The sequence below is a fragment of the Emys orbicularis genome, chromosome 16 (assembly GCF_028017835.1).
Source record: "Emys orbicularis isolate rEmyOrb1 chromosome 16, rEmyOrb1.hap1, whole genome shotgun sequence".
Lineage (NCBI taxonomy): Eukaryota > Metazoa > Chordata > Testudines > Emydidae > Emys > Emys orbicularis.
The window spans coordinates 27,946,062-27,958,192 of NC_088698.1; the positions used below are offsets into that span (position 1 = coordinate 27,946,062).

The window sequence follows — 12,131 nt, forward strand, 5'->3', positions numbered from 1 at the left end:
CGATCCCCCCCTCACATATAGGCCTGGCTTGTTAATGACCCGAGATTGTTCCCATCTCACGGCTGTTTGTTGGCCGGCGTGAAACGAGCTGGGATGGCCTGCGGCCAGTTCCTAATGGACAGCTGCCCACTCCGTAACACTCGCATCACAGCTGGCACGAACCACCTCCTTGCTGGCAGGCTAGCAGAGACGCCAAGGCCACGGAGCCTGAACTCCTGTTAACCCCGTGAGGGGGTCGCTCCAGAGCTGGCGGGGTGGGGAAGTTAGCATGACTGCTGCCCATGTTGTACCTGACCTGTGGATAACCAGCAGAGCTGTCAGTCTGGCCCCTTTGATGAGCGTTAAGCCAGCCCAGCAAAATTCCACTCGTGGGGTGGGAATGTTCTTTTTGATGGGCGAGTGAAATATCTTTAGTGTTTTCTTCATCAATCAATCCCTGCGTCGGCCACGTCGCTGCAGGGGCATGCAAGAAGATTTTGTGCCTCGGTCAGTACGTTTCCATGACCGTTTTGCAAGGCTGCGTTATGTATATTGCACACAGATGGCTAAAATGTCAGATTTCAATTAAGTGTTAAAAAAAGCCACCTGGATGATTGGTGAACACAATGGGAGGTTTGTGGGGACACTCTGCCGCCTTCCAACTAATTGTTTTTTTGCTTTGCTGTCTCAGGGCAGATGAAGTAGCAATGATCATGACAAACCTTGAAAAAGCCAATCAGGTGAGGAGAAATTCTTTCCGCTGAATATCGAGCTGGCGCGGCCCAAATAACTGCTTTCCTTCCCTTTGCTCCCCGTGATTATCCAGGGACTGAGGCGATTCATTCTGCAGCGGGGGCAGTGGAGGCAGATCCAGGTGGGTGCAGGGTCCCACAGCCATTGATGGCAGTGGCCATGCTAAACGCTCCACCCCTTGCCCTGGGCTCTGTCCATGTCAGCTGCACCCCCGGAGCCTTTGTATCTATCCTGCTGGATCTGCCACGTTAGGGCTTCTCGGGATGGGGGAACTGACTCGGTGAACATGGGATCTCCTTACAGCTCCCAGGGCTGGCGAAGGGAACTAAACCCAAATCTGGCAGACATGGCTCAGATGACATGGTCGCTCGTTAATCCCTACGGGAACGCTCCTGCGTTAACCAGGAGACATGCAGAAGGAGACGCCTTGTGAACAGTGCAACTTTTATCCATCGATGCTCTCTAAAACTACTTGGGTTTGGTCACTCGGGCACCGGAGACAGCCCTGATGTCCCTGACAGCAAAGTTTGACCCGATCTCTTTGTTTTGTGCTTTAGTTATCACACTGCTATTTGGGACGTGCCACCACAGTACAAGTATCATCAGTATTATAAACCATCACCCCGGTATCCGGGGGGTTTAAGGCAAGGACATTGCCTGGGGCCTAGAGCAAAACAATGCATTCAGAGCTGTGTACGTTTCTGGAGTACTTACTACTCATTTTATACATTTCCATGAGGGTTTGGTTTTTCTAAGTCACAAAAATGTATATCCAAACTAGGCATGAGTAATACAAATATTTATAAGTAGCAATTTACATGTAGATATGGCCTTTCATGCAGAAGGAGTCAATGTCTTTTCAATGACATACAAACTATGTGTGGGATCACTTTGCCCACCACTGAAAGGCAGCCACCTCTGGGGTGGAACATAGCAGCTGTTTAACAGTGCACAGCGACACTAAACAAGAGTTTAGGTCAGGAAGAGAAGAAAACAATGTCTAACTGGAATGAGGAAGCGTTTTAGATGAGCAGGAAGTAATTACCCACTTTGGGATTTGGTTGAGACAGAGGGATTGACACTCCCAGTGTTTTGCCCGTACAGGTGATTAGGACATGGGTTCAGGCACAGTGGCGCCTATGTTGCTGTATGGCATTAAGTAGCATGTCGAAATGGTATCAGGGTCCAAACCAAATCTGAACTCGGGGACGTTTGTATCCAGACCAGGACCTCATGGCCAGCCCTATTTCTGTAACGGGCCAACACTGACCCCTGGGTCTGAATACACCAAACACTGGGAACCCTGTGCACTTCTTGGCTGTTGCCCTTGGCTAGCTGAAATCCATGTGGACAGTGAGCCCATACAGGCGGTCTGTTCTCTCACCCGCACAGAGGCAAACTTCCCCTCGACGGGGCACTCGCTAGGGGTGAACGCTCTGCCCTGCTAACCACCTCGTCGGGCTTTCACCGTCCGCTTCCTGACTGCGGCGGGCAGCAGCTAGACTCTTAACAAAGGCGGTTTGGGCTCCGCATACCCAGAGCCTGGGTCGTTGCTGTAGTGTTGTTCTGACCCCACCTCGGTATTATCGCAGGGTGGCCAGTGCTTAATTTGTGCCAGGGCTTGCTGGGCCTGACGGGTCAGGGCCCCGGCGCCGCTGGGCTTGCTGCACCAGTTATGAAAGTAAAAACAATTGCTTAAGCCCCGGCACCTCTTTCATTACACATTAAGCACCGAGGGCGGCCCCCCCACGGCCACGCAGCTTTAGGCCTGGGCGAAAAGCTCAGCACAGGAAGAGCCTTCGGCGCGTCCCTGGTTGGCCAGCTCAGCGGAACAGAGAGCCCTGCTGACGCGCGTCATTTTCTTCCCTTGCAGCGAGCGGAGGCAGCCCAGAGGGAGGTGGAGAGTCTGCGGGAGCAGCTCGCATCTGTAAATAGTTCCATTCACCTGGCCTGTTGCTCTCCACAAGGACCCAGCGGGGTAAGGGACAGAAGTGTGACGGCGCTCAGCCAGTCAGAGCCTCGGCTGCGGGAAACTGGCTTCACTCCATAGACCTCACTGCAGCCAGGCCGACCTACGCCAGCTGGGGAGCTGACCCAGAGTCTGCAGCCCGGGGCGCAGGAAACTTTGAGGGCCATGGTTTTCCAGTGCTCTTTAAAACTTCCCTGTGCCAGGGCCCACGTGGCCTGTGCACATGGGCTGGGTTTCATGCATGCGCCTGCAAATAGCCGAGAAGTGGCACAGGAAGCCCGTCGTTGCTTTCGGAAGGACCTGGTTTTCCAGAGGGTGATAAATGAAGCACCTTTGCTGCTGGAAGCCAGTGCAGCAAGCGGGCCATGGAGTGTGCGCAAGAGCTCAGGCCCCGATCCTCAAGGGTGCCTAATGGGGACCTAAATACCTTTGGGGATCTGGGCCTTGGCTAGCAGGAACTGTGTAAGGTGTGTGTGTGTGTGTGTGTGTGTGTCCCCATCCAATTAGACATCATAAGTCCATCGTCAGACAGGTAAAATGCCACTGCCAATGGCACAAAATCATCCCTGTGAAGCATACGGCTGCCTTTGTCCCAAGGGGGGTTCGTAAACCCTCCCTCTCTGGCTCCGTTCTAATGTTATGCGGGTCGTGTAGAAGAGACTCTGTTGCTCCCAAATCAGCGGCGTTCCCCAGCTGTGGATGGGCCCTTTGCACAGAATCCGGGTGGGAAATGTCAGATTATTGCTGACTAGATGCCAGCCCAAGCAGAACCTCCTGCTGGAAACTCCAGAGAAGCTCCCAGAGGAGCTAGAAACGTCTTTGGTGCTTGTAGCAGTTTTGCTTTCCCACGTCCGTCCCCCTCTCCCCTCCCAACCTTTCGCTCTGTTGGGATGGATTTAGTGTCCCAGGGGACAGCGCTTTAGGCTGAATCCTGGATTTCTGCCAGGCCTCGTCTGTGGTTTGCTGGTAGAGCTGGTCTATACCAGGATAGTTGTACCCGCAGACCCTCCCAATGGAGATGCAGCTATACCAGCGAATACATTTGCCAGTATAGCTTGTACCAGCATGGGAATCCCGGCAAACCCTGCCTAGCCTAGCCTTGGCCTCAGTTACACATGTCTGGGGACAAAGGGGGTTCCTGTTGCAGTAGATAAGAATGCATGTGCTGCTGGCAAATCTGATCCAGAGCCCGCTGCAGTCAATGGGATCGCTTGGGCTTTGCATCAAGCCCCATGTCTTCTGAGTTCAGAGCTGCAGATAAAAGCCCAAGGACCCAATCCTGCGTCGCGCTGAGCACCCCCTGCTCCAGCAATGGGAGTTCCCGGAGCTCAGCACTTCACAGCATCAGGCCTTTCGAGGGACAGAAACAAGCATTAATTCTGGGTCCCACGCACTGCGCGAGGAATGTTAATTAGCCTGAGCCCCAGATCTTTGCGGTTTGTAAAGATGGGTTCACGCACTATTAATGAAAGCCAACATATACAAATATATATGTGTACACACTCCTGGTGCTTTCCTTCCCAGCTTCTGGCTTCCTTGTTCCAGCTGGTTTGTTGCCTCTAGGAAGCTTATTTAAATATCTGTTTATTTTTCCATCTATATCCTCTGTCAATAGAAGGCCTTGCCCAGCAGAGGCTGCCCTGGCTTAGTCCTTCAGCAACAAATCATCCCCTAGCTAGTGTGGAGACATCGAGTTAGACTCGTGTCTGTGTCTGGCCTCGTGTTTCCCTCCCCCCCGCCCCCTTCAGCCCCCAGAATTTAGGCAACGCCCCTCCCTGCGCAGTGTCACAGCTTGCCAGCTGGGGGACTTTCCCTTTTTATCTCCGATCTCACCCCTGCTTTGGCACTTTGACGCCATGGCAAAGGGCTGGCGAGGTGCAAAGGGATCTGGGATTCCCCCGGTGCAGGCACTATGGACGGACGGCAGCCATAAGGCTGTCTCTCGAGGAGCCCCTTGCAAGCCTTGGGGCAGAGGGTTGGCGTCGCAGTGGCCGGGCTGCAGTGTGGGGCATGCCAGGGAGGCTGCTGGAACGTAGACTGACTTCCAGGCTTGTCTCAGGTATGCCAGGGGCTTCTCCAACCTCTGGACTAGCCCAGTCCTGGGAGGATGCTAAGGTTGCGTAAAGCCACCCAAGGAATAGTGCAGCTCCCCGATCCCCTGTAATACCATAAACGTGTGTCCAAAATCGCTAGGCCAGGTGGAACCTTGGGAACAGAAACGATCTGGAAATCTGGTTCCTCGGAGCTGGCTGGATGATACCCTGGCCCACAGGCTGTCAAGCTGGCAGCTAACCAGAGCGAAGCCAAAGCTGGCACTTGTGCTTTGCGAGACAGAGCCCAGGGGCTCCATTGCTGTTCAAGACAGCTGCTGAAATGGAGCAGCTGAGCTGACGTAGGGCACTGGGTCACGCCAGGTTCTGTTGCCTCGAATGACGGAGTGTAACCAGCCACGAGGCAGAGCTACAGTGACCCCTGGGGAGCAGCAGGTAGCACCGTGCAGTGGCTATTTCGCAATAACCCGTGGGCTGGAATCGGGAGCTTTCGGGCTGCCAGCCCGGCTCTGCTCTGCTCAGAATCCCAGGGCAGCACAAGGCAACGCAGCTGGACGGCTAACGCTGCCCCGATCTCCTTGCAGGATAAAGTGAACTATTCGCTGTGCTCAGGGCCCAGGCTCGAGGCTGCGCTGGCGGCAAAGGACCGGGAGATTCTCCGACTCCTCAAGGACATTCAGCACCTCCAGAACTCTCTGCAAGAGCTGGAAGAGTCCTCCGCCAACCAGATCGCAGACCTGGAGCGGCAGCTCACGGCCAAGAACGAAGCGATCGAGGTACGTGCCCCTTTCTGTCCCTCCAAGTAGGAACAAAGGCTCCGGCCTTCCAGCGGGGGATGGCTGCCTCGCCCCCTCGGGCACCTGCAAAACACACAGTGAAGTGCTGAGCAGGGCGCAGGGGATTCCCCTGGGGAAATCCATCCCTGCGGGTCTGTAACCGGAGGCAATCCAAGGGACGAGGACATCCGCTGTATGGGCCTGATTCTGATCTCAGTGACGTGGGGTAAATCAGGAGAGACGCCGCAGAAGTCAAGAGAGTCCCATGGGTTCAGTGAGATCAGAATCAGGCCCTTGCTGCCGGAGCCGAAAGAGAATCTCCCTCAAAGCGAGTAACGTGCCAGGGCGTGGGCCAGCGCGTGAGCTGAGGTAAATCAGCCTCGTTCCAGGAAAGCCAATGGAGCTGTGCCAGGCTGCACCAGCTGTGGGCCTGAGCCCCTCTCTTTGGGGGTAGCTGGGCCGCCCATGAACTCCCGCTCACCTGAGGGGATTAGCTATCCTGCCGGCACAATGCTGGGCACAACACACACCCCAACATACTAATCACCGTCATTAGATGTCCCCACTCCCCTTGGGTGAGTTTAGTTTGTATGTGGGCCGCATGGCCTTCCCTGGCAATGATAAGGCTGCCGCTGTGCATTAGCGGTGCGTGTTCTCCTCTTTGCGCACACGCACGCACGCACACAAGAAGGGGACAGAGCCTCTCATGCACGTCAGTTCAAAGGGATCGTGTTGTGCACCTTCAATGCGCCGTCCGGAGGAAGTGACCACAGCTGTAAGGGGCTGACTGAGGGAGGGGAAATGAGTCATTAAACCACCTCGTAGACTTGGGCTAATGGGTTTGATGGCTCTGGATTCTCAGACATCCTCACCGTTGACGTTAACGGGGGCTGCTGGGCGCTCTGCAAATTATACTTGCCCACCGCACGGCATGGGCACCACGTACTGCATGTCACAGGGCCCCAGACTGACGCTTGGCCCAAACCGGAGCCCGGCGGTTGTGAGGCTGTGGGTCTGTCTCCTAGGCTCACCAGGCTTGGTCAGCGCCGGGGAGGAAGTGCTGTTCCATCGCTCTCTGGGGCGCTGGCTGACTGCAGACAGGCAATGTGGGGGAGCTCTAGCAGCGAAGGCTCCTGGACTATCCTTAGCCGGCGTGGAGCTGAGAGCTGGGGAAAGACCAAGCAAGTCTGACTCTTGTTTCACTCTCATTCCTTGTTTAGAAGCTGGAAGAAAAATTGCAGGCCCAGTCTGACTACGAGGAGATTAAAACGGAGCTGAGGTAAGATCCCTTCCCTGCCCACGTGCCTGGCTGGTGTGTGTGCACCCGGGAGCGCTGAGAGCCCCGCAGGCTGCTCTGAGCCGCGTGGAGCCAGGCTCCCCCAGACGTCTCCCCGGAGCTGCCGGCTGGGAGGCACCTCAGCTCTGTAGCACACTTGCCAGCCTGTCACCGAAGGCAGAGAGCCGCCGAACCCCCCAGCTGATGCCTCCTGACCCTGGGCCCATGGAGGTCACCCGCAGATACGCAGTGAGGATGTCACATCACCTCGAGCTCGGCAGCTCGATGGCAGCACGGCAGGAAAACTCTGTGCCGGTAGCTCTGCTGGGAAACGTCAGCTGTTAATTAAAAAACCTTCCCCCGGTTTCAACGGCTGTGCTTGGAGGGGACGGAGCGGACGTCCTGTCCAGACCTCGCGAGCCATTTCCCTGTGTGTCAGGCTTTGATCTGACTGGCAATCAAGGGGGAGAATTAGCAGCAGGACTAACCCTGTCTTGTTTCTCTCCCAGCATCCTGAAGGCCATGAAGCTGGCGTCTGCTAACTGCAGCCTTCCCCAGGCAAGTGCCGGAATCTGCTCGGGAACCGCTAAGAATCGGTAGCGAAGTCCTTCCTCTCCAGGCAATCGATAAACACTCCCAACCGCTGCTTTCTCTCTTTCAGAGCATATCGAAATCGGACGAGGCGCTGCTTCTAGACAAAGACTCTTTCTATCCATCCCAGAAATACCTTTTGGAAAAGCCAAAGCTCTTAGCCAACACTGGTAGGGCCGCCGGGTTTATTTTTTTTATTGTAACGGTGCAGTTTTCATTGTTTGGTTTTATATTTATAATCCTTCCCCACCAATGTATTTTTCTTGTTAAACACGTACAAATGCAACGGTTGTAACCGTCCTTGGGTGTGCGCAGGACTCCTGGGTTCCATTGCAAACTCTCCCATCGACTCATCCGTGGGCCAGTCACTGACATTGTGGGGGGAATTGGATACCTACTTCCCTTTGGTTCCTTGAAACTGCTATGCCTTAAGGACAGCTCCTTCTATCCGAGACTGCTGAGCAAATCCCAGAACAGCCTCCCAACCCCCCGAGGCAGGGGAGGGGTATTATACAGATGGGGAAACCAAGGCACAGAGCAGGGCTATGGCTCGTCCCAGCTCACACAAGGTGTCTGTAGCAGAGCTGTGGAGAGAACCCAAATTGTCAGAGCCCTAAGCCGCTGCTTTAGCCCCAAGACCGTCCTTCCCCACCTGTGCTGCCGTTTCCTCATTGCTAGCCCTTCCCCCGCGTTTGTAAGGTGTGTTGGCTTCTTTGGCCAGACGGTGCAATAGAGGCTTCTAGGCACTGGTGCAGAGTCCATCTGCCTTTGCTCTACGGGCTCCAGCACAGCCATTGTCCCAAGATTCACCTCGGGGCACAGCTCTCCGTCGGGCAAAGGCCTGAGAAAACCTGCGGGCCGGCTGGCCCAGGCTCGGCGCTGCCCCTCCCCCAGCTGTGCCTGCTTTAGGGCTGATGGCAGGAGCTCCTCAGCTGTCATCCCCATCTCTGGGGCAGGGCTGGCCTCTCCCTTTGCATGTGCAGCCAGGGCTTGTCCCGCCGGTACGTCGACACTGCCATTCGACACCCGCGGCTGGCCCGTGCCTGCTGACTCGGGCTACGCGGCGATTTAATTGCTGTGTAGACGTTCCCAGGATGCAGCCCGAGCTCTGGGACTCGCCCAGGCCGAGCCCGAACATCTACAGCGCAGTCAGGTGGCAGGGGCCAGCCGCGGGCTTTTAATCGCAGTGTAGGCAGCCCCTACGGGGCCAAATGTGGCCTGGATTCAACGAAATAGGGCTCAGCTCCACCCAGCTTGGAGTCACTCGGCCACCCCATCCCCTGGTCCCAGCCACAGCGAGGATCTGAATGGTGCGGCCATGCCGGCGACAAAGGGCGTATCACAGTTCCTGCTGCCTGGCTGGGAGCACCGGCCCCAACCCAAACGCCCTGCGCTATAGTGTGTGTGTCTCTCTCTCTCTCTCGTCTCTAGAGGAGGATCATTCTGAGGACGAGTTGGTGAAGGATTCCATGGGCACGGACCAGTCCTACCCCTCTCCCCAGCAGCTCTCTCAGCCCCCCGGGGAAGACCCTGCCTCCCATAGCCCCCTCCAGCCTCTGCTGGCCTCCACCATGGCCCAGGAAGCCCAGAGGACTTTCTCGTTGTCCCCTTTCCCCAGCATGGCTGCGGGCGAGCGGCTGCCGACGGACGCCTTGCTCCCCAAGCAAATGGTGCCGCCAGCATACAAGAGCGAGAACGGCAGTGTGCTGGCCTTCCCCTCCCCCTTCTACACGGCCAAAGGCCCCCCGCTGCCCACCAACCCCAGCCACACTGCCCCCGCCAGCGACTCAAGCCCACCCAGCGACCAGTCGGAAGGCAACAGCGCCAGTTCGGCCGACGAGGAGCAGCTGGACACGGCCGAGATCGCCTTCCAAGTCAAGGAGCAGCTGCTGAAACACAACATCGGGCAGCGCGTCTTTGGCCATTATGTCCTGGGGCTCTCGCAGGGCTCCGTCAGCGAGATCCTGGCCAGGCCCAAGCCCTGGCGCAAGCTGACGGTGAAGGGGAAGGAGCCGTTCATCAAGATGAAGCAGTTCCTCTCCGATGAGCAGAACGTGCTGGCGCTGAGGACCATTCAGGTGCGCCAGCGAGGTGAGTGGCCTGGAGGGGGTCGGCTCTCACGCTGCATGAGCTGAGGCGGGGGGCAGCTTTGGGATTTTCACTTTGCCTTGCTGGGGGTGATTCCATAGCCCACCAAGACCCAGGGAAAACTCCCTGCTTTGCACTAGCAGCTGGAAGGAAACACAGCCCCAATTCCCAACGCCCGTGAACAGCAGGCCAGGGTCCGATCCTGCGAGGTGCTGAGCGCCTGCCACCGTTGGCTTCTGTGGGCATGGAGGGAGGCTTGGGGCCTGGCGAATAATGATTGAAAACAAACCTGAAGGGGCTGCGTCGCTGAATGCGCTTTATTCATTTCTTCTGACAAGTGGCATTTAATTATTCATGGTAATGTTTCAGGGAGTCCCAATCAATGTGCAGGAGAATGTTTTGTCAAAATAACAAAGTCTTGATGTGAGACCTCAGCTATTTAATAAACAATCTGAGCAATTTTCTAGCACCTCCATGCAAGGGAGTGTTGCAAACACTCTCAGCCAGGGAAACCGTAGCCCTGGCTTATAGCAGGGGAAACTGAGGCACCGAGAGGGGAAACGACTTGTCTCAGGCCACACACAGTATATGTCAGAGCTGGGACTAGAACCCAGGCAGCTTGGCTCTTCAGTCCTGTACTTTAACCACAAGACCAAACAGCTTTGCTGTGAGGCAGGATGGGATGTTCCTGCCTTTGCAGATTAGTAACATGTGAAATAGGCAGGTGCTCAGCATCTCTGGACAAAATCAGGCCACTTTTATTAAGGAGCTGAACTCGGCCTGTATTTCTCTAGTGCCTGGCTGCCCGTGGCTCCCAGGCCATTCAGAATTGAACAAATGCCGACTCAGATCCCTAAAAACGCACCAGATGACACTACGCCGTTTCAAACTGGGCTAAAGCCATTGATAGAATCTGTGCCCTCTGCCAGGAACAAACCAGAACGCCGCGGGGTACAGCTCACCTAGCATCATCTGCTATGTACAGCTCAGTGGGGAGAGAATCTTCTGGCTCCTGTGTGACAAGGGGCAGGACCCTGACCAGACAATATAAAGTGACTCAAGATGCTGCTGCTCCGTTGTCCATGAGGCCCTGGTCCCTTGCAGACTTTGCCCTGCTGCAGCCTCTCTCCTCCCGCTGACAGGCAGGCTGTGGATTTCGCTGTGTGAGACGCTGGAGCGACTCACTGGCCTGCTGCTGCTGTGACCGAGAGCAGACTCAGGTCCTCTGGGGCTTGGGACTAGCAGCATTTTCCAGATGTCTCCTTTTGAACCCCTTGGTCCCTGATCCTCCCACAGCTCCCCCTGCGCTAACCCTGGTTGGGCACAATCCAGGGGCGTGTGTCAAATCAGTGCGGCACCGTCATTTTGGCTTCATCTCTCTCCCAAAATGACCTACATGAGAATTTACCAGGCACGTTAGAAATCTCAGCCCGCCGGGCCGAAGCTGGGCCCAGGCGGTGCAGATGGAGATGCCTGAAAAGCAGAGAACTGAAGGTACCCGCCCCAAACCTGCAGCATTCAGAGTCCATAGGGGGTCCAGGGGAGGACTGGAGGGTGCGCAGCTCATGCACTCACCTAGTGCAGCAATAGCTCTGTCCTAGTTCTCAGCAAACACTTAACTTCTCCACACTTCCCGTGGCCTCTAGTCCTGTACTTTACTATCCAGATGGTGCGTGGTATCGCAGAAGTCACATGAGCTCCTGGGGCTTTGCTATACCGTAGGCACATTACAGGAAGGGGGTGGGGGAGAAGGGGCTACGCCACTGCATCTGTTAGCATTTCAAGTGGTAACGTCCGCAATCAAGATAAGACCCACTTGGCTCATTCTGCTTCAGGAGCCATGAGTGGTGGGAAGTGTTTTTTTGTTTCTAAGGGCTGGTCTGCCTGGGGAAATTGACCAGCAGAGCTGCTCTGGAACCAGAGAAACGTAGGGCAGGAAGGGACCTCAGGAGTCCATCACCCCACATGGAGGCAGGACCTGGTATACCTAGACCTTCCCTGACAGGTGTTTGTCTAACCTGTTCTCGGAGTAATTGTCCCTGGAATAGAGCGTTCCCACGGGGGAGTTATTCCAGAATAGCTAAATCATACCGGCAGAGGTCTTCTGCAATAGCTATTCCTCGCTAGCGCCGCTGGTCAATTTCCCCCAGGTACACAAGCCCTGATCTACGTACTGTGGAATCACAGAAGATAAAAACCCACGTGGCCTCTGAGCAGATTGGAATCCAAGCCCAGTTATGGTCAGGCTCATTGAAAACTGCATGCGGTTGTGAGAGCCGTTGGTTTGTCAGTGTGGCTGGAGGGTTTAGACAGACCCGGGCAGCCACCCTAACAAATGAAAGCATCCTGCTGCCGTGTTGCTGGTGTAAGATCCAGGGGCTGGGCCATTCCTGGGAGAGCCTGTAGCACACGGATGTATTCACTGGCGAGGCGAAAGGCACAGGGGCGTTATCCGGGACTGAAGCCTGGCCTCTGGCAGCTCCTTTGAAAGGCCCCGTAGGAATGTCGGTTCAGTGGAGGCTTTTCACGCCGTTTTCAATCTAGGCACCGGATTCAGACTGTGGAGACTGAACGCCGCTATTTAGTGCCAGGGCCTGGGCTAGACTTGGCCTGAGGAGGGATTTTCACATGCGTTAGCTGGCGTATCC

General features: G+C 55.7%; 1 protein-coding gene across 1 annotated transcript in view; it reads left to right on the plus strand.

Annotated features, from left to right (window-relative positions):
• Positions 1–12,131, plus strand: part of CUX2 (cut like homeobox 2) — a 219,916-nt gene that overhangs the window by 188,585 nt on the left and 19,200 nt on the right. The window contains exons 9-15 of the mRNA XM_065417817.1: positions 671–719; positions 2,606–2,710; positions 5,337–5,528; positions 6,749–6,807; positions 7,314–7,362; positions 7,466–7,565; positions 8,827–9,486. Of these exons, the coding sequence (XP_065273889.1) occupies positions 671–719; positions 2,606–2,710; positions 5,337–5,528; positions 6,749–6,807; positions 7,314–7,362; positions 7,466–7,565; positions 8,827–9,486 (1,214 nt within the window). The remainder of the gene's footprint in view (positions 1–670; positions 720–2,605; positions 2,711–5,336; positions 5,529–6,748; positions 6,808–7,313; positions 7,363–7,465; positions 7,566–8,826; positions 9,487–12,131) is intronic.